Consider the following 27443-nt stretch of genomic DNA (forward strand, 5'->3'; position numbering starts at 1 on the left):
CAATTATGTTAGGTTTTTTGGTCTGGTTATTATGTCTGTGGGTAAGGAAGGTTTACAAAATAATACATACGTTTTGATAAATGATAACGTTATAATTATAACGTTATGTTATACATAATTTTTTATGTTTATTGTTGTGATGGTCTGGAGAAAGAGCCACCCCAGTCCAGTAGGGGGCGGTGACACTCCATGCTGAGTTTGTACAGCATGTCGAGAGATAGGGCATGACAGCCTCCTCTGCTGTGGACCTCAGAGCTAGGGCTATGTTATGTTATTTTGTACCAGCTCTTATGAATGACCCACACAGATACTCATACTGTATGATTTCAGAGTGACTTCTTTCCATTGATCTGAATGTTACCAGGTAAGTGGTGTTTGTTCGCTTTAATTTAGTTGCTGGTGCTAATCACAGGGGGCTTTGATATCCTGCTTAAATGGGAGTGAACTGAACAGAACACTGACAGAATTGTAAGATGGATATGGTTACTTTTTTAAGGATAAGGATGCTGTCATTTGTATCAAAGAAGTTGTTATAATTATGTGCGATGCCGAAAGGCTATATATTTCAAGAAGAAGCCGTGAAGTTTTCCTGACCTTCAAATTCTCTCTCTTCGAAACATGGCTGAGTAACATAACTTTTTTGATCCAGAGAAGTTGCGTTTACCAATGTTGTATTGTTTTTACTTTTAACAGGAACCGTTTCTCTCAATTAGACGTAGTGGTACGTCTGAATCCTCAATGGAGCCCTTAATGCACCAGCTCGGACAGAGAATCATTCGCTGTGCACCCCGAACCCTAATTTGTAGAAAGTATACACACGGGAATGGAAACGGCGCAGATCATCCTTCAACTGGGTCCTCACACACGACGCCCGTCCTGCTCGTCTCTCGTCTGTACCAGCCCGCAAACCTACGCGAAGTAGGCCAAGAGACTCGACAAGCGGGAGAGATGACCTGCAAGAGTCAGCGGTTGATGCAGCAGGCGGGACTCATCCACCCGTCCAATCCTGGTTGCTACTACTACCTCCCGGCTACTGTGCGCGCCATGGAAAAGTTGGTGAGGTTATATACAACAAATGCAGATGTGGGGCAATATTCAAGGATTCTTCTTTGGGTCATGAGCCTTTGTATTATAACTACACGGACTGCAAAGTGTGTAGGGGAAATATTGAAGCACTTTCTTCATTTTGTTGCTGCTGTGGGTAAGATTTGAGAGTTGTAAAGAAAGGAGGCAGAAGAGAGCAACCGTTTGAAACGTGAAAAAAGACAATTCTCCCTCTCTGCTTCCTCCATTCATTTCTCCACCATTGCTTTTCAAGCACCTGTGTTTGCCAGGGAAGATATAAACCCTGAACAAATCAGGAAAATATTCCATGATTGATGAGCCTTAAATCTCAGTCAACTCACAAAGGATATTCGCACAGAGCATATTCACTTATAGATGTCAGATAGCTGCCATATTTAACAAATTACATAATCATAATTTATCTTACCATAACCATAGGCAATCTGTCTATAAAGTTTTGTAAACACAGCAATGAAGAGATGCTTCCCAAGATAACAGGGCTTGACCAAGAGTATCTCTTAACAAGGTAGCGCGAGGAATAACCTCAGCCTCATATCAACAGGTGCGGCTAATTGATCAAGAGATGCAGGGCATCGGTGGTCAGAAGCTGGACATGCCCAGCCTGTGCTCGGCCGAGCTGTGGAGGTCCAGCGAGCGCTGGGACCTGATGGGCAAGGAGCTGTTCCGCCTTCAGGACCGCCATGGGGTAGACTACTGCCTGGGCCCCACACACGAGGAGGCTGTGACTACCCTGGTCGCCCACCAGGCTAGCCTGTCCTACCGACAGCTCCCTATACTTCTCTACCAGGTTAGCATTAAACAGTGTTCCCCAATTTATACGTCGGCCATAAAAGCTGTCGGTCAAAGAAGTGACAGTAGTCACTATTTGATCGTTTTAATTTTACTGCTTTCTTGTTTGAGTTTGTTTGCGCTACTTTATTTCCATGCTACATAGATAACCCTTCCCCTAAAGGTGAAATATTATACCACCATGTGTGAGTGTGATTATTAGACATTACAAGCCATTTTTTTAAATCTGCCTCTTCTGAAATCACAAGAAGGCGTGTCAACCTAGATGCATGACTGATAGATGGGCAACGTTTGTCACAGTCCACTGGGTATGCTGGTGTACTGATCTATCCAGCACACATCTAGGTGGACACGCTCGCTTGTGATGTCAGAAGAGGCACATTTTAAAAACAGCTTGCAAAGGCCAATCACACTCACACCTGGTGGTATAATATGTCTCCTTTAACGTGTTTGAAGTACTTTAATTGTACGTATCAATGCCCAGATCACCCGCAAGTTCCGGGACGAGCCCAAGCCGCGCTTCGGCCTGCTGCGGGGCCGGGAGTTCTACATGAAGGACATGTACTCCTTCGACGTCAGTGAGGAGGCGGCGCGCCACACCTACGACTCGGTGTGCCAGGCCTACGGCCGGCTGTTCTCCCGCCTGGGCCTGCGCTGCCTGCGGGTGCAGGCCGACGCGGGGAACATCGGCGGCACGCTCTCCCACGAGTTCCAGCTGCCGGCCGACATCGGCGAGGACCGGCTGCTGGTCTGCGGCGGCTGCTCCTTCGCCGCCAACGAGGAGACCCTGGCGCCCGGCGAGACGGACTGCCCGCGGTGCCCCGCCGGCCCGCTGGCCGAGTCCAAGGGGATAGAGGTGGGGCACACCTTTTACCTGGGCGCCAAGTACTCCCGGGTGTTCAACGCCACCTTCAGCAACCACCAGAACCGGCCCGTGGTGAGTGAAATGGGCTGCTACGGCCTGGGCGTGACGCGCATCCTGGCGGCGGCCGTGGAGGTGATGTCCACGGAGGAGGCCATCCGCTGGCCCGGGCTGCTGGCGCCGTACCAGGTGTGCGTCGTACCGCCCAAGAAGGGGAGCAAGGGGTCCGAGGAGGGAGCGGCTCAAACGGAGGGACTGGTGCACGCGCTGCAAGGGGGGCTGCCCCGTCTGAGGGGGGAGGTGGTGCTGGACGACCGCGCCCAGATGACCATCGGCAGGAGGCTGAAGGACGCCGTGCGGCTGGGCTACCCGTACGTGGTGGTGGTCGGGCAGGGCGCCCAAGAGGAGACGCCGCGGTTTGAGGTGATCTGTCAGCAAACGGACGAGACTATGTTTCTCAGTAAAGACCAACTGGTTGATCTTCTGGGCAGGGTGGAAACTGTATGATGATGTTGAAAGGATTGAAGACAATTGAAAATGATGTGTGTGTACATGTGTATTATTAAGAATCATATATTGTGAATAAATGGGGTTATAGGTGGATCAAACTGGTTTTGTGTGATGGTTGAACATTGACACGGCTGTGCAATTATATTACTCATAGTTCTAGCACCATACATTTACATTTTAATTTAGGGCATTTAGCAGCCGCTTTATCCAAAGCGACTTGCATAAGAACATTTGTTAGAAGCATACCTGTTTGGCCTTAAGCATTGACAATTTCAACTCAGCTATGGTCAATTGATTTGTCGCGAAAGGTCCAGTTATGTCATTGGCTTGCCATTATGCTTTTTAGGTGTCATGGTGACTCGCATTTTTTCCCCCTTGTTGCTATTCATTACATCCTCCGATTTGGTGAGATACTTGAACAAACGTTCAGCCTTTTTGACCGATACTCTATCCCTCTCATGTTCATAAATGTCTTCTTCGCTAGTAGTGCTGATATTATTAGAATTTTTAGAAGAATATAATGTGCGTTATGAGTCTGACAAATGTAGAGCGATGGATGCGGAACTTATGACGTGCGAAAGGTTTCTGGTCGGAGCGTTATAACCTAGTGTCGTTCCCTCCACATGGTAGTGCGCTCATCGTCTGTCACCGATAGTAAACAAGTAGCAACCCCTGGAGAACTCTCTCAGTCCCTGTCAAGTAAGTATGATAATAACTAATCTGCCGCTTTTACCCTTTAATTTGATTATAAGTCCATTCTGCAAACCAACTGCTGACGGCTCATTTTGTTTCTAAAGTTGATCAGAGATGACTTCGGCCGGCGACAGCGATGATGACTGGGATGAGTTTATGGACAAATTTACGGAAGAAAGATACAAAAATGGTTTTAGCGAAGACAATTGGGAAGAGGTAACTTCAAAAAACATAGTATATACACAAAACGTTTCTGTTTGTAACGTCGGTAACGCTGGATGTGGTGTTTTGGCTTTATTGTCCTGCTAATTCTCGTCATGTTATTTTACCTTTCGTAGGAGATGGAGAAAATACCATTGTTCATGACGAAAGCCCCAGAAGAAATTGACCCTAAAACGCATCCGCAATTGGCTTGTCTTCAGGCCCTTATCCACGATGAAGACAGGACTCCCGAGGGTCAGTGGATGGACAGTTACAAAGGTTCATTTGATGGCATTGAGTCCTTCCTGTTCGGGATTGGTCTGATATATTTTATTCTCTTCAGAAAAAGCAGTCAGTCTGAAAAATGAAGGAAACGCATATTTTCAAGAGAAAAAATATGAAAAGGCAGTGGTGGCATACACAGAAGGTTTGAAGGTGAACTGGGAAGACCAGGTCAACAACACTGTTCTACTCACCAATCGAGCTGCTGCACAATATTATCTCGGTATGGGTTTTCGTTTGACATTTTTTCTTACCATACATGGCATTTAGCTATGTTGTACATTTGAAATGTTGATGGATGACAATCGGAAAATGTGTGATTGTGTTTCAGGAGATAATGTCATATGTTTTTTATCTCACAGGTAACATGCGCTCTGCCTTGAAAGATTCATGTGCTGCACTGAAGATCAAACCAGACCATCTTAAAGCATTGATCAGAGGTTTGTCATATTCAAATTGTTTCTGTCTGCTGACAAACAATAGTTCCACTTGCTGGAGGGTGCACTATTACAATTTTCAACTGGTCGTAAAAGCTCATTAATAGCAAACCTGTTTAATACAAAAGAGAAAGAAATGCACCAGAAACTATACAATGAGTGCCAAGTATTTATTCTCCTGTTCTTCAGGAGCTCAGTGTTGCATGGAGATTCGTAGCTTTCCAGAGGCCATCCGGTGGTGCGACAGGGGGCTCAAGATGCACCCTGGTGATAAAAAGCTAACAGAGTTGAGGTCGGCAGCAGACAAACACAAGGTATGGCCGTTGATGGGTTAATGTTTATTCCGGGGGTGGGACTGAGGGCCAATTGGTTTTGTAGGGGGGGGGGGGGTCAAAGGCACATTTAAGATTTACACTAAGATATTTGTAAGTTGCCGTTCGCCTGTTTTACCCAGATTCAGATGAGTAGCATTTGCTTTGATTAAGTCTAGTTGGAGTTACCGTGGCAACGCATCACAGGTAGCCTTGTCATCACAGCAAGTCTAGTGACTCTAGTGACCGGCTACTTTCGCATTGCATTTGTATTGTCTTCTGTAAATACTAAAATCTGATTATGTGAATCCTCTCATCCGTCTGGGTTTCAGAGAGAGGCAGAGAGGGATGCCCGGAAAGCAATGGCCAAAGAAAAAAAGGAGCAAGGCGAAAGACAAAGACTACTATCAGCCATGACAGTAAGATTTCAGTTTGCATGTCATCATGAACATGAATGAATATGTGCCATTCTCAATAGGTTTGAGGTTGTCAGGGAACCTGACAACCTAAACCTAATGGCACATATTCATTCATACTTTTGCCTACTTTGCTTCTTCCTGTGTGATGGACAGTACTAACTTTTAGTGTTGACTCGTTCGTTCGCGAACCGGTTCGAATGAACGAGTCTTTAGAACGAACGAACCGAACCGGTTCGTCTCTCTCTAGTTTCTGGTAGCACTAACTCCACTGAGTCTGACTGACTCAGCTGAGGACCGTGCTATGGCGTGCATTCCATGATGCGATTCACCGTTACCGGAAACTAGGCTGAATCGCGAACTACTCCTCCACGTTCAGTCGAGTTTCCGGTGAATCGATTCACCGGAAACTCTGAACTGGGAGGAGTCGTTCACGAATCGTATGTTCGTTCAGCCTGGTTTCCGGTAGCGGTAAATCGCATCATGGAATGGACCCCATTGCACGGTTCTCAGCTGAGTCAGTCAGACTCAGTGGAGTTAGGGCTACCGGAAACTCGACTGAACAAACGAACGATTCGCAAACGAATCTTCGTGGCGAACTGAATCACGCAAACTGGGTCACGGAAACGAATCATTAAATCCACCACTACTAAATTTTGGCTCTTTTGGAACCCACCACTCTTAGGAGCGCGGCATCAAGCTCCGCCTGCCAAAGAGGCGTGGCTCTGACGACGACGACGAGGAGCAGGGTCAGGGGCCAGCTCTGGACCAACTCACCCAGGACGCCACCGGGGCCCGCGTGTTCCTGGACGACCAGGGCGCCCTGAACTGGCCCGTCCTCCTCCTCTACCCAGAACACCAGCAAAGTGACTTCATATCAGCCTTCTGCGAGGCCTCATGGTACCTACTTTTTCTCCTTGTTTCTCCGCTTCCAGCTGCCCAGGCTAATAGCTCACGCTGGAGGCGGTGGCACAGTCCAGGTAGAACGCTGCAGCAGTAGGGGTCGGAATAGTCCAACTGTTGCACCGATATGCAATGCTGTATACTTGGTTGGAATTCCCCATAACAAGGCTTTCATTTAATTAATGAACAAATACAATACTTAATATAGAGACGATTAACAGGCCGACATATCTCTAGAAACAATAAATACCGGAAATATAAATGACTAGTTCTTGGATTAAGTTTTGGGGTTTGGAAAAAAAAAGTACAAAATGTTCGGCATAGATTACACTAACATGACAATGTTTGTATTTATTAATGAGATAAATTGGAGAATAGATTTGCGCATTATAAACCAGTTCCTGTGTGTAAAGATAAACAATAATTTGACAGTATTTCTGCTGAATAGAATGAAAGGAAATCGATTGCAATGATTGCATTACTTAAAAGATTTGATGGAACGTCACTTTCTGATGCACACATTGATAACCCTTGATTAACATAATTAAAGGTAAATTACAGATTTCTGTTGAACTTGGCGTTCTCGTTGGGCGCAAACACTGCACCTGGCTCGGAGTTAGATTTTTGTAGTTTAGTAGACGTAGAAAATGTGTAATATAACAGTCTAAAGCAAAGGGAAAAGTTGAAAAAGCACGATATCACCCGTAAAACATCAGTCAGCTGCGTTGGTCCGCTCCTGCTGACTTTACCTACGTTACATGCAACGTGTTTGATGCTGGAGAAGCGCCCCTTGCTGCAGTTGAGGAAACTTGGGCTGTTCTTTCTCTTCGGTTGTAGCTTCATAGACCACTTGGCAGTGATGTTCGGCGAGGAACTTCCCCCGTGGGACACAGACAGGAAGTACCTCCCTCAAAACCTGCAGGTTTGTGACATCCGCCTTGTTGGGTGTGTGCCTGGGAAACGTCATTACGAAAAGGGAATTTCAAACAATCAGCCCAATCATATAATTTGACTGAGTTATGAGCTATGTTACCAATGTAAAATACTAAAGACTGACCTGAGAATGCTCATTCAGTTATCGTGATATAAAATGTACACGTCTGTATTTATTGTCCTTCAGTTGTTCTTTGAAGATGAGGAGAAGGAGGTCTTGTACCAGGTGGTACCAGACATGTCTCTTTTGAAAGTGTTGCAGCATAAAAGGTACTGGTTTTGTTCTTATTCATCGTCAAATGATCACGCACCAAATGACCATGAATATTTCACAGATAATTCTACCCGCTTTGCAACGTTAAGGCTATATATTTTAATTTGTTTTAATTATTTTTTTGTTCTTATTTTGACAGATTTTTTGTAAAAGCCGGCTCCCCCAGCTTTATTGTGTTGGTCCAAGGATCGCCCTTCTCCAAAAAGTATTTATCAGAGAAGACACTAAAGCGTTGGTGAAGGCCTTGTCCTTTCAGTCCGCCACCTGACCGGGTTGCTAAAATCCACGTCTTTGTATCCACTTAAAACAAATGACAGTCCGGCTCACTGCACCCAGACAGTGTTTTTATACAATACAGTCTCAACCACACCCCAATAAAGGCAGAATGTACAACTCTTCCTGTTCCGTTTCATTTTAAATAAAAACATGACAACTTGAAACTATACTGTACCACAGATTGAAGATAAATAATTAACTGAAAGAGATCGACGTTCAATGAACTGTGACGATGGTTTGACTGAAGTCATGTCATAAATATTGTGCTTTGTATATATTACTACTGCTTTTACCTTTGTTAAAACAAATCTGCATATACAGTAATAAATGTGCACTAGGGATGAGTTAATCTAATTACAAAATATGACGCGAGTAGATGCGCAATCGCTTTTTTAGATGTAGATTAACGCAGTGGTTATTAGGCATCTGGCCTAGTTAGTGCTCTTTAACAACGAATATATCACGTGAAGGTGACCATGACAGTAGGTGAAAAGATTTATCCTCTTGGTTTCTGCAGCAGACATAAGGGAGTAGGCCTTTAGCGCCCTCTACTGGCACAAATCTATTTGGCAGATAGATCAGTAATTCAAACCTTTTCCTCATTGCAAGATGAGTGCCAGAACCCAATCTGGGTTGGCCCATTTAATAACAGTCCAGAAACAACTGCAGCGTACGGCCAAAGTGTGCCTGAAAGCGGCTGACAAAGCAATAACAACGTGGATTCAAATATTAGTGAGCAAAACATCGAAATAAAAACCTGGACAGAAGACATTTTTGATTCACTTCTTGAGCTAAAAGCCCTATTCAATGTTTGGCTTCCCTATGCAGGAATGTTGATAAAAGTTTGTTTTTATTTAACCTTTTATTTATTTTTATACAAATGTATAATAAAACTTGAACTTAAAACCAAGGGGAGGAAATAGAAAGTCGATTCACATGGTCCCTACTTAAAAATCCCTCGTGTCAGAAAAACAAAAATATGAATAAAATATGACTTTTTGGACAGTGTGTAAATGCACCAATATGATGCCATGGGCCTTTTCTAAAGAGTGTACTTTACAGTAACATTTATAAACTTGCCGTGGATGTCTGCTTATCATCATCCGGAAGCTCTACAGTATTCAAAGTCTAGACAGAAGGCTACGCATATTAAAAAGAAGATATCACTGCAGCGCCTGTGCAAATATTAATGAGGTCAAAACAGGAGGGGGGGGGGGGGGGGGGGGGGGAAACAAGATATTACATTTATAAAATTAGAAATGAACAGAGAGGAAGTGTTTCGAACGTAAACCATAATTTGAACAGCCAACGGTTTGTGATTTGCCTTTCTGGGTTACTTGTCCTACCTTGCTAGAAAGCAAGGATAATATAATCAGCACGTTCAAATCTAGAGCAGTTCTATTGGTTGTTGGCCGACAGACAGAAGCTAAAGAAGTTGGCTGGGGGTCTATTTCTCTCCTGGCACAAAACAGGCACAACACAGTGCATCTAAAGAAAAACAATGTCATCAGTGAATACTATTAGTCAAGAGAGGATGCCGTGAGCTTAGTCCCATGGAAGGGTTTCGGATCCAATCCAATCCACCTCATCCAAGCCACTTTAGATAAGAGCACTGGTCATCCTGGCAGGGATACGCAGAACACAACATTTAGGGAGCTCGGTGTTGGAAGGGAATTCCCTCCGTTTCAGTCGTGGCCTGGCATTCCCTTTGGTGGCCTTCTTGTTTTCGACGGTCCACCTTCCTCGCCATCCACATTGATAATCGTACCGGCAGGGAATGCCACATTTTACGGAAAAAAATAAAGAACAGCGACCCATTGAAATGTAGGTTAGCAGGGTTGGGACAGGGCTGGTATTAATTTGTTATTAGGGTTCCAATTCTGATCTACGATGTTCCCGCCTGAAATGGTTGTGTTCGACTGCAGGTCAGTGAGAGACAGACAGACGGACAGACAGACAAATAGACAGACACGGGTCCCTTGTGTAACAGGTGTGTCATTAAAACAGCATTGCACAGACAGTCAACGTTGTACCCCAACAAGGCAATCAGGCAGGCCATCAGCAATCAAGTAAAGAAGGCAGTCAGTCAGTGTAATCAGTCAGGTAGTCAGTCATTCAGTCGGTAATCACACAGCTCCTTGTAGATCCTCTTGCGGATATGAGGCATGTCCTCCTGACTGAAGTGCAGCGGCTCCTTCATGGACAGACGCCGGCAGTACTGTCAGGACAGACAGACATTTTATTTATTTAACAGAGTTGGACTCTGAGATTAAAATTCTCTTTTGCAAGAGAGGCCAAGACAAGCAGCATACTCGCTCGCTCGCACATGCACACGCACACACATGGTTAAACAGTTTATAGTATTGGGGGTTTATTTTCTAAGAAACTAACAAGGGAACAAGCAGGAAAAACAAGGAAGCAGAGGTTCAACAGAAACCTATGGGATGAAGCTTAGAAATTCTACACCTCACCAAACCAGAAAACATAAACCCTCTCCGCCAAGAGTGGAGCGGCTCGCCACTCGATGGAAATGGATGTGTGCTTTCTTTTGTGCTTGTCAATGTTCTGTCATCTCTGGGTTCGATTGAGACGTTGGCCCACAACTGAGCCGCGAAAAGGAAAACAGAAAAAAGGACTGCAACCGGAGGATGACTTGTGGTTGCAGTCAACGGCCAGGAAACAGACAAATGAGGGAAAGGGAAATGGACGGGTGACAGAATATGACGAGACGTATAAACACTGAATGAAGGAAGGGGATGGAGGCGGAGATTCAGAAGCAGATGCTCACCTCCAACACAAAGACACCACAGTCGCTGTCGTTCTTCTGCTGAGGAATGCCCTGAGGTGGTGAGACAATGCACCGTCGGTCAATGATAGGACATATCGGCCATTTATTAAAGGTATGATGATATTCTGCCAGTAGGGGTCTCTCAATCAAAACAATAACTATAAACTGTTGGGTAAGGTGGGACCTTGTTGTCTGTTGGGGACCAGTGAAAATCTATCAGATTCTAGAAAAAAAAAGGTGTGTTTTTATGATATTTTAATGTAGAAATGTCCCATTTTATAACTTTAAACCGATTTATGGTTTGTCAACAGAAGATATTGTCAAACACGTATTTGATAAACAACTACTTTGGAAGCAGGTGTCAAGTTTTTAAATGCTAGAAAATTATTTTTTGCAATAATTTGAATAATGTATTCAATTCTGGCAAGGAAGGGCTGGCTCGTGTTAGTACATGTTGGTTATTGCAGCTTGTAGTTTCATACAGAACCCATCGTACCCGGATGATGAGCATCCTCCAGCCTTTCTGGTAGTTGGTCTGCTTCTTCTCCAGGGCTTCAGACTGGAGGTACTTCATAATGTTCTGGGGAGTGGGGGCCGCCACACACCAGACGTCACAGCAACACACATTAGGGTTGGGCCAATCAAAGGATTTATCAATTTCCTGTGGCGTCTTCACCGAATAAGTCAGTGTAATGATTTTGAAAACTATAAAGTTTTTATGTTTTTCTTTCATTTGCAGATACATTTTATGTGGTGAAAAATTCCCTCAAACCACAAAAAGAAATACATTTTCACCCAGCTCTGATAAGGGTTCATCAGGAATGTATTTTATTCTACATTTCTGTGGAAATTTTAGATTCAATCAACTAACTTATTTACTCTTATGTGATAAGAAATCGCAGCTTTAGTATTACGTTTCTAAATTGTAATACTTTGACCCTTGAGCAAAATAAATGGTCAAGAAACAATATTCAAGAGACAAACAACACATCTGCAGCAGGGCATACTTACGTCGATGGTGTGTTTGAACACGACACCCTGGCTGTCATAGTAACTAATTGTTTTGGTTGCTGTGTTGACGGTGATAAGGGACCAGTGAATCTCTAGATGAATGGGCACCAACAGCAACCACTTGGAGAACAGGTCTACCTAAGAGGACACCGCACACGGACACACACACACGTTCATTTGCGACCTATCCCTGTAGTGTAGCTTGAGTATGGTTTCAACATATTGTCGAACTGTACTGTATCGTACACAGAAAAGCCACCATACCAAGCAAGAAAAGCTAATCTCCCGGGTCTAGATTTAATCAATGGCTATAAAGTAATTTAACTGTTTGACACAATTAATATCATATATATACCAATATATATCATATCATATATAATATATTATTAATGTCCATAAAAGGCTTGCGGTCAGTGAGGCTAATTCATCCTTACTTTTTTGGTCCACCTCTTTACTCCGTCGTAGCCCTTGGCAACAAGTTGCTTGTGGAAGAAACTATTGAAAAAATGGACCTGAGACCGAGAGACGGCCGGAGAGAGCGAGAGAGAGACAGACAGAGATGGAGTGCAGAAGTGAGAGGCAGCAGAAAACGTGGAAGCCGTTAACCCGTCTAATAACGTCCCTCCACCGTACAACAGGAGACAGGTCCAGGGCTATAAATACACCTAGGTATTAGAGGATTTCTGCTGCAGCACACCCTTCAAAATACTTTAGGGCCACTGTGTGAATCTAGACAATCCTACCTGTGTGGAGGAATGAGGAACATTACATATAAATGTGCTGATTTCAATAAAGGGGAACAATCCTTTAGCAGCACAACCAAAGAGGATCTCACACAGGACTCCTTGAAGAGGTTTGACTTATTACGTTTTGAATGGTAGGTTTCAACATGTGAACAAAAAGATATGAGAAATTACACACACACACACACACACACATCCTGTGACTCACCTTACTCTGGGTGGCTTCCATAATGAGTTCCCCATACATGTTGATAACCTAAACAAACAAGAGGACACACTACAGATTTACACATTTTTCAATACCTACATTCTTACAGATTTCAAATGGCCATTTGTTCCTCCTTGAGAAACGCCATCTCTTACTTCCTCATTATTGGTTGCTTTATGCTCAGACATTTTAATCCACTTTAATGTACTTAAACATAGGAATTGATATTATATGCCCAATTTGAGTTTTGTGCAGCCTTTTTCATAACAACATAATTGAATCATGTTTCAGCCTTAAGCATGTACCTTCTTGATATGCCTTTTACATGAGTTGTGGTGGGATTGAAAATATGCTCATAAAATTCCCACAAAGAAGTGTGTATGTTCATCTCAATGTCTAAGAACAGCACACTGGATCAGCAAACCAGAACAAAACATTCAACATTCATATGAGAATATTTTTTACCTTTATTAAAATAAAATGTATCCTTCATTTTTCATATACTTTCTAAATGTATTATTCATCTGTTGGTTTTGGTCACCATTTACGTCCTGGTATATTTCCTATTTGCCCCTCTTTGGTACTAAAAGTTCAAGACCACCTGACCTAACATAAAACAAGCGCCCCTTTTTAAAAAGCGGGCAGTGCTGGGCCTCACCTGGTCGTTGACCCAGTTCTGCTCCTCCAGTGTACCCAGGTCCTCCAGGCTCAGGGTGTGCTTGTTATACGTCACCATGAAGCCCGCCACCGGGGCAGACGCCAGCCCTGCCTTGAACCGTCTTATCTCCCCCGGAATGTCCAGCTTCCTGAACCCCAGGCGCCCCACACCCGACGACGTCAGAGGAAGATGAAGACGAGGGATTGATAGGTACAAGAGGAGAAATAAAAAAGGAACCAGAGAAGGAAAGTGAGCCACGTGAATGGATTCAAGCATTTCAAATTGGTTACCGTATTTTCCGGACTATACGTCGCTCCCGAGTATAAGTCGCATCAGTCAAAAAATGCTCCATGACGAGGAAAAAAACATATATACGTCGCATCGGTGTATAAGTCGCATTTATTTTTAAACATTTAAACAAGAACGTTTAGTCTGGAGAGACTGAATGAAATTGCAATAGCAATATAGGTGTGTCGGTCCCTCGTAGTTCTGAGAGTATACCGAATTCAGTGACACCGGGATTCCACCGGACGCGTATGCGCCGCGGTCAGATGCCTTCACAAGTCCAGCGGAGGGCTCCAGTTTTCGCCGGCCAAGTCATGCGCTGTGATGTGTGACAGCTATGTTGCACAAAATTGCAGCTAAGGCTGGGGTAGCTTTGGTTGAACCGGAGGACATTGAGGACGAGAATATAATTTATTCGGTGGTGCAGTAGGCTTGCAGCGTTCAGTTGTAGGCCTAATGAATGACGGTGCCCTCTTGCGGCCGAGGATTATGTACGCACAATTTTGGCATATAAGTCGCTTCGAAATATAAGTCGCAGGGCAAGCCAAACTACAAAAAAACCGCGACTTATAGTCCGGAAAATACGGTAATTACAGCAACCAGATATCCATATAATTATGAGATTCTTATGAAATGAAAAAGCAACAGTTTGTGTGCAAGTCTCACGGCAGACTAGCAACGAAGACCATAAACCTGAAATCGTTCCATCCAAACAGTGTTATTGTTTTATTTAAAGAGGGTTCCTTGTGCACTTCATTCGTGTGGTTCTTCACAGCTGCATGGTGTAGGAGCGAGAGAAAAATAACTGCTCTCTTGCGACCTAGATGAGGCCTGACCAATTGCCATTAACACCTGAAGTCCCTGCATCCATCAAAGCAGGGACCCTTAGCCGCGAATACATGCTCCCGGATGATTGGTGGGCCAGGCAGCCTCTCCAGACAGATATTCTACCTAGCATACTAATCAACCGTGGGATCCACGGCTACAGTTCTCCCCGCATGTCAAGATAATGATCATTGAGAGTGCTGGTTATTTGCAAGCGAACCAAAGAAAACAGCCAGACAATTAGGTCTCTGAACGCTTCAGTGGCTCAGAGTGAAAGATGATAATATCAGGATACATAATAACATGATATTATAATCCTTTATGCTCAAGTGATCAATAGGTATAATTATAAGGTCTTGTGTAAAAGTGTGTTTGTGTTTCAAGCACTAGCCTTTTACTGAGGTCCATGTTGGTTTTCGTCTTCAGGTGTTCCAGAACGTCCGTCTCGCTAAGAGCAATGAAGCTCCCATACTTCAAGAAGAAGCCCTCCAAGAACTCTGGAACGGGAGGGGGGGGATTTGTTCATAACGTAACTGGAGGACATATTTACACATATTGCCAAGAAAATTACAGAGGTATGCATCACAGTTCACACAGAATAATATATGTTAGGATTAAGTGTTGGGGTTGACCCTAACATAACCTTTAAAGTATTCATCACTTTCTTACACTAAACTAGATATTGTTCAAGATATTTTGAAAGAACACTAGGAAAGGGCTACACCTCCTTTCAAGCGTTGGAGTGTCTAGGCATGTCTGTTCCGAATCTGGAAAGGTGTGATATAAGTTAATATAAGTGAATTATAAAATTTGTACTATTTTTACAATGTTGCAGACTCCTTTAATCCAAAGCTCATTCATGGCATGCTTGAGCAATTTCTGGCCCAGGGATGCCTACAAGTAGACGGGGAACATTAGGGTTCAAACGTGGTACCCTTTCGGCTAGGGGCCGACCACTCTAACCTCTAAGCCCATCCAACCCCCCCTGTCCCCCCCCCCCCCCCCCAATACAAATCAACGCATTAACATTGGACCTGGAGGCAGATCTTTAGTGAACCTCACCGTGAAGCATCTCCGTGAGCAGCTCTGTGCAGTCCGTCTCGGATGTCTGCGGTCCGATCTGCAGCGCACCCGCCTCCGTGGGGACCTGGTCCCCCGGCCCCCAGGTGCCCTGAAGACAGTACTGCCTGTGGTCCCACAGCCCCCAGCCATGTGGGCCGCTCTGCACGGCGATGGACTCCAGCGAAGGCGCCGGTGACCGGGCCGTGTGGAACGCGGGCGTCTCTGTGTGGGCGGGGCTGCCGCCCGGGTCCGCCATCTCCACCACCGCCGCCGCCGCCGCCGCCGCCGCGGGGTCGCCGTCAGGGGGTGGCGGCGGCGTGCTGCTGGACGTGGGGTCGCTGGCTTGTGCCGATGGGTCCACCTGCATGGCGGAGTCCTGGTCCCCGGGGGAGGCGGCGGCGGAGCCCTCCGAGACGGCCGGGTCGGCGGCGGCTCCCTTCTCGGGTGCGCCGACGCCGCCGTCGGGCGCGCCTGCGTCCGCGTTTGCCTCGCTCTCTCTCTCTTCCCCATCTTCGGAGAAATGTACGCCGTTCCCGTTGGTGGAACTAGAGGGAAGTAGGTCTGACGCGGGGCTCTCCCCCTGCTCCATCTCCTCGGGCACCTGGCACACGGCCGTGGATCCAGGGCTGGCCGGGCCGTCCGCTCCAGCAGGAGCAAAGACCTTCTGGGCAGCAACACAAGCTGCTCCCGCGATGACCACCCCACTGCCCTCCAGCTCCCCGCCTCCTCCTCCTCCCCCTCCTTCGATGTTCCCTGTATTCTCCAACGTCCTGCCGACGCTGGCACCTCTCCCCCTCCTCGCTACTGCCCCCCTACCCCTGGCCCCTCTCAGGCCAGTCGCTCCCCTCCCCCTTCGCTGACCTCGGCCCCCCCGCACCACCAGGGCCGACCCTTTCTCTTGGGAGTCACTCCTAATCTCTTTGGCGACGAGGCTTTTCATTGGTCCATCCTGCCAAGCGCTTTCACCTGGCAGATCTAAATAAGTGTCCGACTGGCCGTCGACCCCGGTCCCTTTCGCCACATCGTATTTATCACTGTCCTCATCCTCATCATCATCATCATCATCATTCAGTTCAAAAGTCTTAATCCTTGTCAGATGACCCCCCCCCGTGCCTTTGGGGGTGTCCCCATTGTAGCCCAGAGGCCCAGGGGCCCTGCCTCTGGGCCTGCCCCGACCCCTTCCTCTGGGCCGCCCGCGACCCCGGCCTCCCCTGCTTGGCGTGGGCGTGGTCGTGACATTGTGTCCTTTGCCGTTGGGACCGCAGCAGTCACAGGCCTTCGGGGTCCGCTTCCTGCCTGAAGATCGTCCGTTCCCAGCAGCCTGGAACTGGTCGGGGCTCAGAGCTGATCCTGGACCTGACTCTGGATGGTCATTGGGGGCCGGTTTGACCTGAGGAGCCTCGGTGGCGTCTGAGCTTGAGGTTATCAGATCGCCGGAGGGCTCTGTGAGGCCTTCATCTGTGTGAGTTGAATGTAGAGGCTGTGCACTGACTGCCAGAAGAGGTGAAGCGGACGGAGTTGTGGGCATGAGAGGGGCATTGGCACCGCTGTGAACCATGACTCACTGTTCAGGTTCCCCCTACCCCATTCCCAAGGACCCCTGCTTCTGTTTCCGTTGCCCTCACTCAAGCACTCCGCTAAATTGTAGTCCACAAACTTCCTTGTTTAGGCTATTTATACCCCCTCTTTTTTCCTCGCCAATAAGGGTATTCTTTCGACAAGTATATCCAACCATATGGTCGAGACAAGAGGATAACAATTTTACAACGTTTTAATGGTTGCAAGCATATATCCTATTCTATTTTTACACCATGGCCAGTAACCCAGATCAAAGATGAGGGCTAAGTAAGACGACCTAGAAAAAAAAGAGACGAGCTCCGGTCAAGAGATAGTTATTTATATGTCCACGTCAGGACTACGAAAAGAGGAAAAATAAATGTGTGGAAAGTTTGGGAATGTGATTGATAAGCTTTGGGAATGTGATTGATGATCTGCACTTAATGAAGATCTGCAATGCATGCATGTTCTACAAACATCAATAAAGACAAAGGAAACACTGTTTCATGATGATCAACGAAAATTATTTTGTTGAGTCGACGTTTGAGTAATGTTATTCAGCGTGTTCTTTCCAGTAAAAAAATAACAAATACAATATCGAAGGTAAGAGCAACTCTTCGACTGCGCTAGCTAATGCAGCTACACGATCATAACAATCGAAAACACAAAGCCGCCACTAAAAACTCGCACATTTCCGGTAATATCAACATGTCGGAGTCATCGAGCCATCTATTAAATGCCGAAGAATAGATAATAGCCACATCAAAATAATTACAAACATGCCAATTAAATTACCTTCAGTAAGACAGCCAATAGTTTCTTCTCTTGAGCACGATTTGAAAAAACAATTTCAGTACGCGTCGCGGGAAGAATACGTCACGGCTACGTAGAAAGAGGCCGATTGCAAAGCGCTGTCACTGGGGAGCTTCTGCTCTGCCTCCTCAGTCTACTGCCAGTAGTCGCTCAGAAAAAGTCTGTCATTCTTTTAGCAACGAGTATGATAAGTGTTAACCATCGCTTATTTGATGGGTGATCATTAAGGTTTAGCGTTGCAATTCTGTTAATTTCATTGTGCCTGTGTATGCCACATTGTCATTGTACAAAAGAAATGTGAATTGTGTCCCTCTCATTATGTCATCCCTTGGTGCACGAAATTGTAAATAAGTCTAGTCCGTTTATTTTGGCTATAACTGACACAACACAATGGAAGTCAATACTCTTTAATAACACATCAATAAATACAACTAACAGTAACAAAACGACATAAAAGAAAATATATACGACAACGGTATAAGGGCTATAATCAATATTAGAGAATCGTTATAGGCTACAGACACCATTAACATGTCTTTATAACTCAACATTCTCCAATGGATACATGTGAATCTATTTCCTTCTAAAATAACCCATTATAATGAATTAACATTTGGGCTTCAGTGTACTAGTTTGAGATTTGAGGGGTCATCCAACATTTATTGTCATAAAAATATGATAGCCAGCCAGTTTAGTTATATAAAAAAGTGATATATGAAAATGTTTTGTTTTTTCTGTACACATGTAAAAGGTCCTTACACTTCACATTGGGAATCACTGGCTTTTAACATAGCTGTTCTTTTAATTACATTCAAATTACAATTGAGTTAGTGGGGTTTTCGCCCCCTCAACACATTGGCAATGCAATATTCAAATTTGCTTGATCAAAAAAGAAAGCAAGATGATCTTTTGGCAAGAACCAATGGTCTCTCTAGTGATACCATTTGATCACCTCAAAATAAATATTTACAATCTCAGCCTTTACAGCTGAACGATAATGATTCAAATACATTTGTATTCCACAGTATGAATCAAAAATGGCAGTACGAAATAACTGTTGGATATTGGCATCGGATGTAAGAAAGCTTTCCAGACAGAAAACAGCTTTTTTATTCTTGACAGTTTTGGTCAAATTTTCTTCACTCTGCTTATGACATGACAGACAGAGAGAGAAGGATGGAGATGAGAATGAGAGAATGAGAGGAGAGAGGAGAGAGGAGAGAGAAGAGAGGAGAGAGAAGAGAGACAGAGACAGAGACAGAGACAGAGAGAGAGAGAGAGAGAGAGAGAGAGAGAGAGAGAGAGAGAGACTTGAGTAATGTAGTGGACAAAGACGGGTATACGTTTGGAACAATTCCTGAAAGACAAAACAAAGATTTGAATTACATTTCTTCTCCAAATTTGGCAAGTAATAATTTTCACCTCACCAAAACCTCTTAACTGTGATAGGTGCTTGTAAGCCCCATTAATACCTATAGTAGTGTTTCATTGATAGCCGGTGTGTGTATGGTCTTGGAGATTGATGCGCTGTTGACCCCCTCTGCTGTCATAATTTGGAGCTGCAGCTGATAAAAAGTGTTTGCCTGGAGGTTGTTCACCGTCACTGACCGCTGGGACTGGCAGGAGAGAGACAAATATAACACACACACACACACACACACACACACACACACACACACACACACACACACACACACACACACACACACACACACACACACACACACACACACACACACACACGTTTCCATCTTTATATTTTAGAGATTGTGATATTTTAAAAGTAAATTGATGATTGTGAAGTTGCAATTGAGACTAATACTGAATGAAGATGGGATAATTTAGCTCTTTCTCTTACCGGAGCCACTGTCTGGGACTGTGAAATGAGTGTCTCTTCCAGACCGGTTGCCATGTAAACGCCTGAGGGTGGGGTCAGCTGCTTCCACGTGAATTGAAACCCCTTGATTGCTGCATGATCCACTGCATTCTGGGAAAGCCTCCAACGGAACGTGGCGAGAATGGTCCTGTTCAGTTGTTGGAAATCAGCGTTAAGCCGTTCTGGGCGCAGTACTACCTTCCGGCTGGCCAGGGGGCGCTCTAACACAAAACAGAGGACAACGCAAAGGGTTACTTCGATTTTGAATCTGGAATATCTATGTGTTGGTTTGCTGAACAAGATGTAATCATAGCATTATATCGGACATGACAACACAGGGATGCTGAAGTTAAACAAAAGTACAATTAGGAGCTAGTCAAATCCCTGTAATGTACAGTGTTGTTTCAATGTATACTTTAACATACATGCATTTCATATTTAAAAGATGGCCGTGTGCATTTGTTTGTGTGTGTGGTTACCGTCTGCGCCACAGGGTGAGGTTTGACCTCCCCTGACCTTGAGAGAGGAGCAAACCGGGGTCGTTACCCAAGCAACAGCCTCGGACCCCAGGACCTCCTCTGTTGTCACGGTAACCTGGTACTTACAGGAGAACAGCAGGCCAGTGATGGTGTGATGGGTGCCCTTTAGAATGAACATCAGCGAGAGAGAGAGAGAGAGACAGACAGACAGACAGACAGACAGACAGACAGACAGACAGACAGACAGACAGACAGACAGACAGACAGACAGACAGACAGACAGACAGACAGACAGACAGACAGACAGACAGACAGACAGACAGACAGACAGACAGACAGACAAAGAGAGAGAGGATACATTAGTTGGATAACAATGATGATTTATTATCATACATCTCCAAGGTCTGTATTTGATGTGATGCTTGCATGAATGAATGGCAATTAAAAAGGGTTAACCCAATTTTAAATATAGAAGCTAGAAGTTAGAATAGAAGGCAGGCCGACAGCATTGGCAGTTAAGATTCTGGCGAAGAGGAAAAACAGGTGACAGAGAGTGAGAGAGATAGTGAGAGAGGGAAAAGGGAGGGGTTGGGCTTATGTCTGGGAAGTATTGAGATAGAGGGAGAGTTACGGAAAGGAAGACAGTTTAATAGTTGAATGCATTCCAGACAGAAATGAGAATAAGAATGATGAAAGCCGATCCATCATGCGTGCAAATACACACACACGCAGGCACACACACACACGCAGGCACACACACACACACACACCCACACCCACACCCACACCCACACACACACACACACACACACACACACACAAACAGGGAGAGAGGGCAACCGCACAGTGGTGTAGGGTTGACATACCTGTACACTGGCTGTTTTCTCAGTGCTGGTAACATTAGTACCACAGGCATGTGGACTCCACCGCAGCACATATGGGCCGGAGTGTCTGTGTCTGCCTGTTAAACAACAGCAGTGAGGTTGAATAAAAAATACACAACGTTGTGGCTTTGTTTACATTTGTAATTAGATTGTTGCATTTATTTGATTACACACATATGCACGAATTAAACAAAAAACACATTCCCAAGTGTGCCAACTCACACACACACACACACACACACACACACACACACACACACACACACACACACAATAACACTCTCACACACACACACACACACACACACACACCCACACACACACACACACCCACACACACAATAACACTCTCTCACACACACACACACACACACACACACACACACACACACACACACACACACAATAACACTCACACACACACATACACACACACACACACAATAACACTCACACACACACACACACACACACACACACACACACACACACACAAACACGCACATTATCACTCTACTAACATCTGTTGCTGGTTATTTAGTCTTTGGTTGTTACACGTCTCACCCAGATAACAGCCAATAAGAAGCTCCTATTTTGGCCTGTGCTAGCCAATCAGACCTGCACATCAGAGTTTCCAGCCTCAGATGGGGCAGAGTGCTGAGGGAGCAGATTCTCCAGTGAAGGGAGGGATTCTAAGAGAATATGACAGCCACTCTGTGTCTGTCTGTACTATCTGCCTGATTTATTTTTTCACTGTCGGTTTGCATGTCTAATGTTCTCAGGCTCTAAATAATCTAAATCACTCTACACTCATCTTGAAATGGTTCGGAGTGAGGAAGGGAAACTTTTTTCATTCCATTCATTGTTATTGAGTGAGAAAATATATACTATTTAATATTTAGTAATATTAGTGAGTTTATATGGAAGGGAACCCATTCCATCAATGATTCGATGAGACTCCTTGAGATGACTGCTGGGTCGGGTCAGGGAGTTGCAGAGTTGTACAGGGAGTAACCGTGAGTCTCTTTTGGTTTCCTCTCCGCTTTTATTCATCAGACCGCTTCACAATCGCGACACAAGGCTAAATCAAAGTGAAGCCGCAGCACACGCTCTATGACGCTCTCTCCCGTGTGCGTTCACAGGTCATACAACGGCAGTCGCCATGGAAACACTCACCTGGGTGAAGCCACTTCCAGAACACCTTGACCTGCAGCTGGCTGTTGTGGAAGTGAGGGGCAGCGGCCTCCAGACGCAGGTCGCCGGGGGCGACGGCTGGGGTGGAGGAGACGGGTGGGTCAGCGGAGGAGGAGGAGGAGGAGGAGGAGGAAGGAGGGTGGAAGGAGGAAGAGGAGGAAAACGGGAGCTCGTTGGAGAAGTCTTTGGCAGAGTCCGGCGAAGGGGATTCTAGAGGAAGGCCGACGTAGAGACGTCGAATAAAACACAGAAATAAGGGCACTAAGTTTTATTGTTTGGGTGAAAATGGCAATGTCAAGAATTGAGAATCCCAGTCAGCTTTAGTGGAAAGACGGCACTGTGGGTGGGACATGAGTTACAACCTCCCTAACCTGGTCCTTTCCCAGACACTAGCCTTTATAGTACAGGTGCTTGGAGCCCCAATAAGGTGAAGCTTGAGACACACATAATTCCCTTAAGCCTGCATGTATCTTCTGCATTCACATCGGATATCCTTGATTTAATAGTGATGTTCGTGTGGCTATAAGAAACAACGACTCATTCAAAGTAAGTGAGTATTTGGGAACAATGGATTAAAATGGATAGATGCTGTTTGGCACAACCATTTAATATGTCAAAAGTAATCCAGAATACTTTCCGTGTATAATTGTGGTTACGTGGTCTCATAATGATATTGCAGCTGACCGACATTCCACCGCTGGGCTGACCATATGATATAAATATAAATATAAACATAAATGCCTCTGCTACCTCGCGCAGCATTAACAGTGGCTGTTCACACAATGTTCACACTGTGTGTGTGTGTGTGTGTGTGTGTGTGTGTGTGTGTGTGTGTGTGTGTGTGTGTGTGTGTGTGTGTGTGTGTGTGTGTGTGTGTGTGTGTGTGTGTGTATACATTTGTCTGTGTATTTTACTGTGCAGCTGCAGATAACCAAACAGGAAGTAAATACAGCACTTCCTCATGAACCGTTTAATCAAACGAATGATTAACGACTGTGTCAACCATAATAAAACCACGCCGCGGTGCAGCATGCAGTATTTATTAACAGCGATGCTAGTTAAGTGAACATCGTGACAACATGCTACAGCGCTCCCTTTGAGCTAGGCCGGCCTGGGGGGAGGGGGGCTCAGTAGTTACAGGAGTCACTATGTGGGCCCTGGCCATCTGGTTTCATCATAACATCAGACGCTTGAGCATCGCACGTTAGCCTGCCCGGAGCCTAGTGTAAACAGCTCTGGATCAGGTGCTTCCCCTCAAAGCTAAACCAATTGAACAGAAACCGCCGCTGCATACAGTAGGCCCGGAAAACATGGTAATGGGCTGCAAGTGTAAATCTGGAGGAATCCTTTCTTCTCAGTGGTGGACTCTGCTGGGGTCTGGAGGGAGGTGCCAGGAACTGACCAGGGATACAAGGCACAGAGCTTTGCATTCTTTGACCCCAAATTGAATCAAGGCCGGCAATTAAGAGCCGTGCTTGAACCGTGCTTAAGTCCCTTTTCTATAAATATATATATACCTTTGCATACAAAAATAAGAAAGAGTGAATAAATAAGAAACGTGTGTATTTATTGTAGCAAATAGTCAAACAGAGGCTCACTACAACAATGTATGTGATAAACCTGTATGTGCCTGTCCCTTAATGTCTTGCAGATTATGATCTTACATGAACGCAGGTAACAGACTTTAAAAAGGATTACATCGACAGAGAAAGAGGTAGAATGTGTGCAAGTAAAAATGTTTTCTCACCTGAACCACTTATAGTGGTAAACGTAACTTGGGACCTAGGACTTTTCAGTCTCTTTTGGCCCCAGTAGTTGACGGTTTGGACAAACAGGGAGTAAGACGTAGCAGGACTCAGACCCTGCAGCCAGAGCTCACACTGGGCCTGGAGAATGAGAACAGAACATTAGAATGCAGCATCAATCACACATCCAAACGCATGCACACACAGGCACAAACATATCCGTATACCCTTGATCTTGTTGATCAGTCGAAACCCAGATGTGGACTATGGTAACCCGGAGATGCACAACTAACACGTAACACATTAGATAAACATAATACATTCAGGTGCCTATACATGCATGAATTATATATTAGGACACATACAAATCCGGTTTATTATTTTTATAGTGTTGTAATTTAACTAAATCTCTTCTGTTTTCCCTACGTCAAAACTATTACTCTTCATAGCTCTCATCTCCACCATAGCCATCCTCATCCTCATTATCATCCTCATCATCTGTCGAGTGAAGGGGCCTGAGCTGTTCTCCATTAGTCTGCTCTTTGACTGACAGCTCGTTAACAGGCTCTTAGTCAATCAGATACGTCCATCTGTCTGGATCACGACCAGTCACAACAGAGAGATGCCTGGATGATAACAAACCAGAATGTGATATTGTGTGTGTGTGTGTGTGTGTGTGTGTGTGTGTGTGTGTGTGTGTGTGTGTGTGTGTGTGTGTGTGTGTGTGTGTGTGTGTGTGTGTGTGTGTGTGTGTGTGTGTGTGTGTGTGTGTGTGTGTGTGTGTGTGTGTGTGTGTGTGTGTGTGTGTGTGTGTGTGCTTGCGTGTGTGTGAAACAGAGCAAGCCAGGGAGACAGAGAGAGAAGTAATTTCTCTGTGACCTCCAAACTAAATTGGGTTGTGTAGAATTTCATTAGCCTTAAGACAGACAAAACATAGAGAGAGAGAGAGAGAGAGAGAGAGAGAAATATAGAGTAAATGTCAGCATGGAATTGCGTGCGATTTCCCCTGAAAAAAAAAGTGATTTGAACCGAGGGAGACATATCTGGTGTGGGATTTTCCTCATTTGAATATATATTTCCATATTTAACATTCTATATTTCCCCCGCACATAGGCCAACTCAATGTTCCCCCCCTGCCAACCCGCGGAACTCTGGTTCTCCGTGCGTGCCTGTTCTATCCAGGGGCCGGGGCCAGAAGAATCCCTGGAACTTTGGATGCTATCGCACGCGCGAAGCCTAACCCTGGTCACAGAGTGGAACAGTGTTGTTCTTCCAGATCCAACCTGTTGTGATGCCCTGGCCACTACTACCGTTCCACCATGCAACCGCAGACACTCGTTATACTGGTGTTGGTGGTTCTGGGGCGGGGGGGAGGTCATTTAAATTCCAGGCCTCCTAGCCAAGCAGAACACAAGAGCAGACGGGAGATAAAGAGCTCCACCAGGATACGTCTGTGATGTCCATCAGTGTTTAGGATGAGCCCAGCACCAGAGCACTATGCTTTAAACAAAAAAGCCTGTCTTGAAACAAGAACAGGTCTCCTTTTTGTGGTGCTGTGTTTGACTTGAATTGTTTACATGACTGTTGGGAGTCTTTAATCAGGACATGGCCTGAGTGACTTTGAGACAAGCGGGTCCAGCATCGTGAAGAGGTAATGGACACCAGTCTTGTGTATTATAAAAAGCTATGAATGGTTCTTTCTCTCGTCACATGTTTTAAGTTGCAGTTGTTGCGCTAGCATTCTAATATGACTCATTTTTCTAATTTTTTTCAAGCCACGTGAAACAAGCAAAACCGTGAATTTGCTTCTTGGTAACAAGTAATCTATATTAGAAAGAACATTAAGGTTTTGCTACATTTCGATGGACGATTCTCTCTCTTTTCATTTTGAACACATTTCACCTCAGCCATTCAGGGTACACATCGTGCTCCCTGCTTCCAACCACATGAAAGCTGTGAAAGATGGGAATGTTCCATGACTCGCATCCAGATAACCAAGCTAACACCAAGCTGCAAAAACTCAGCCATCGTCTCTTTTAAATGTTCCTACCATGATAGCCGATATGTTATGGCACTGTAGCCCCGGTGGTGGTGGTGATTGGCATATCGTCAATGTATTTCCAGATGCTTTGGCGCGGGTTAAACACATTATGCTAACCCTGAAAAGCGTCTGAATTATGTTGTCAGTCAAACTGCACAGCCGCGTTGATACGTTACCATAGCAAAAGCCAGACCTGCGCGTTAATATGGTTACGTAGCACACAGATAATGGCACGTCGCTCACATTTCTACATACTGAAAACACATGGGGAAGGTGGCCATCTGTGCCCTATGGCTGCCAGGGACCTCAGAAATTAAACCTGCCAGGAAATGATTTGTCGAGCCACACATGTGGAACGGAAAAGTCTTGAAGGTCAAACAAATTCTGGAACTGATTTCTTTTGATGAAACAAAGTTCAACTTTACATGTATGTTTGTTGGCATGTGATACGGAATATGTACAGTCAAAATGTCAACTAAAAGCACTATTTTACTTATTGAGTAAGATATATATACTGTATATAACTGAAATGGTTTCACAACTGTATATTGCCAGTGGTCTAACTGCAATATGTATTATGCAAATCGAACACCGTTCGCCGAAGAACGTAACATTCCTGGAGGTCTACACTGAAGACTTCTTCCATTAGTAGGAAACTAAGTACAGCAGATGTGTCAGTGCAGGTCAACATATTACATATGGTACGCGTTGTTATGGGAATTCTTTCTCTGAATCCAGTTGTGTATGTTATTAATTCCCTTACTCAAGGTACTCCCTGTCCAGTCTCCCTCCTCAGGGGTAATACAGATCGGTTCTGCATCGTTGCAGATCTCCATGTGAATCAGTAGGTAGAGGTGCAGCATGCACAAGGGCTGTGCACAAATATAAATCTATAGTTTTGGGTCCAACGATCTCCAAACTATTGTAATCTAGATAATCGAGTTTACATACATATTTGTACATTCTTTTCTGTTTGAACATTTTCAATTAGAGATTTTTTTAAGGGGGAAATTAGTACTCAGTTACAAAGTGTTTTTTTGGAGAGAAATGCTGAATAAATGCAACATGTTTTCGAACTCATAAAAAAAATCGTGACTTAAAATTGATCAAAATAGTCGTGATTCCGATTTTTTACAATAATGGAGCAGCCCTAGCGTGGCCATCCGTCTCACCCCCGGCGTCACTTGGCTGGTGCTCTCCTTCTGGTCCTGCTTGCCCGTGTGGGCCTTGTGTCGGTGCGCCGCCGGCCCACGGGCATGCGAGGCGGGGGGCGCCAGGCCCTGCAGCGCCGGCTTGTGTCG

At 45.0% G+C, this 27443-nt stretch overlaps 4 protein-coding genes across 4 annotated transcripts in view; 2 read left to right on the plus strand and 2 right to left on the minus strand.

Moving 5' to 3' along the window:
* The first annotated feature begins 45 nt into the window (after positions 1-45).
* pars2 (prolyl-tRNA synthetase 2, mitochondrial) lies at positions 46-3429 on the plus strand. Its single transcript, XM_056603653.1, has 4 exons — positions 46-364; positions 694-1056; positions 1628-1873; positions 2360-3429. Exons 2-4 carry the CDS (start codon positions 739-741, stop codon positions 3242-3244), a joined length of 1449 nt encoding a protein of 482 aa, XP_056459628.1. The 5' UTR covers positions 46-364; positions 694-738; the 3' UTR covers positions 3245-3429.
* Positions 3430-3835: 406 nt separating this feature from the next.
* Positions 3836-9196, plus strand: ttc4 (tetratricopeptide repeat domain 4). Its single transcript, XM_056603654.1, has 11 exons — positions 3836-3946; positions 4045-4156; positions 4279-4396; positions 4485-4646; positions 4786-4863; positions 5050-5174; positions 5504-5590; positions 6273-6487; positions 7328-7412; positions 7611-7693; positions 7837-9196. The coding sequence occupies exons 2-11, from the start codon at positions 4055-4057 to the stop codon at positions 7934-7936; spliced, it is 1155 nt and encodes a 384-aa protein (XP_056459629.1). The 5' UTR covers positions 3836-3946; positions 4045-4054; the 3' UTR covers positions 7937-9196.
* Positions 7230-18002, minus strand: LOC130392779 (spidroin-2-like). The gene is made up of 10 exons (XM_056603276.1): positions 17906-18002; positions 15554-17408; positions 14883-14988; positions 13382-13529; positions 12724-12771; positions 12207-12284; positions 11773-11910; positions 11258-11341; positions 10762-10812; positions 7230-10191 (listed from the first exon to the last, which is right to left on the minus strand). Exons 2-10 carry the CDS (start codon positions 17109-17111, stop codon positions 10081-10083), a joined length of 2322 nt encoding a protein of 773 aa, XP_056459251.1. The 5' UTR covers positions 17112-17408; positions 17906-18002; the 3' UTR covers positions 7230-10080.
* Positions 18003-19196: 1194 nt separating this feature from the next.
* anos1b (anosmin 1b) overlaps positions 19197-27443 on the minus strand; it is a 38367-nt gene continuing 30120 nt past the window's right edge. Inside the window, exons 8-15 of the mRNA XM_056604019.1 lie at positions 27315-27443; positions 24104-24242; positions 22339-22566; positions 21145-21239; positions 20279-20441; positions 19782-20020; positions 19396-19539; positions 19197-19280 (exon numbers count right to left, since the gene is read on the minus strand). The exon at positions 27315-27443 is cut by the window's right edge and continues 103 nt beyond it. Coding sequence (XP_056459994.1) covers positions 19396-19539; positions 19782-20020; positions 20279-20441; positions 21145-21239; positions 22339-22566; positions 24104-24242; positions 27315-27443 — 1137 coding nt within the window. The 3' untranslated portion in view covers positions 19197-19280. The remainder of the gene's footprint in view (positions 19281-19395; positions 19540-19781; positions 20021-20278; positions 20442-21144; positions 21240-22338; positions 22567-24103; positions 24243-27314) is intronic.

The sequence above is a fragment of the Gadus chalcogrammus genome, chromosome 12 (genome assembly GCF_026213295.1).
Source record: "Gadus chalcogrammus isolate NIFS_2021 chromosome 12, NIFS_Gcha_1.0, whole genome shotgun sequence".
NCBI classification, from domain to species: Eukaryota; Metazoa; Chordata; class Actinopteri; order Gadiformes; family Gadidae; genus Gadus; species Gadus chalcogrammus.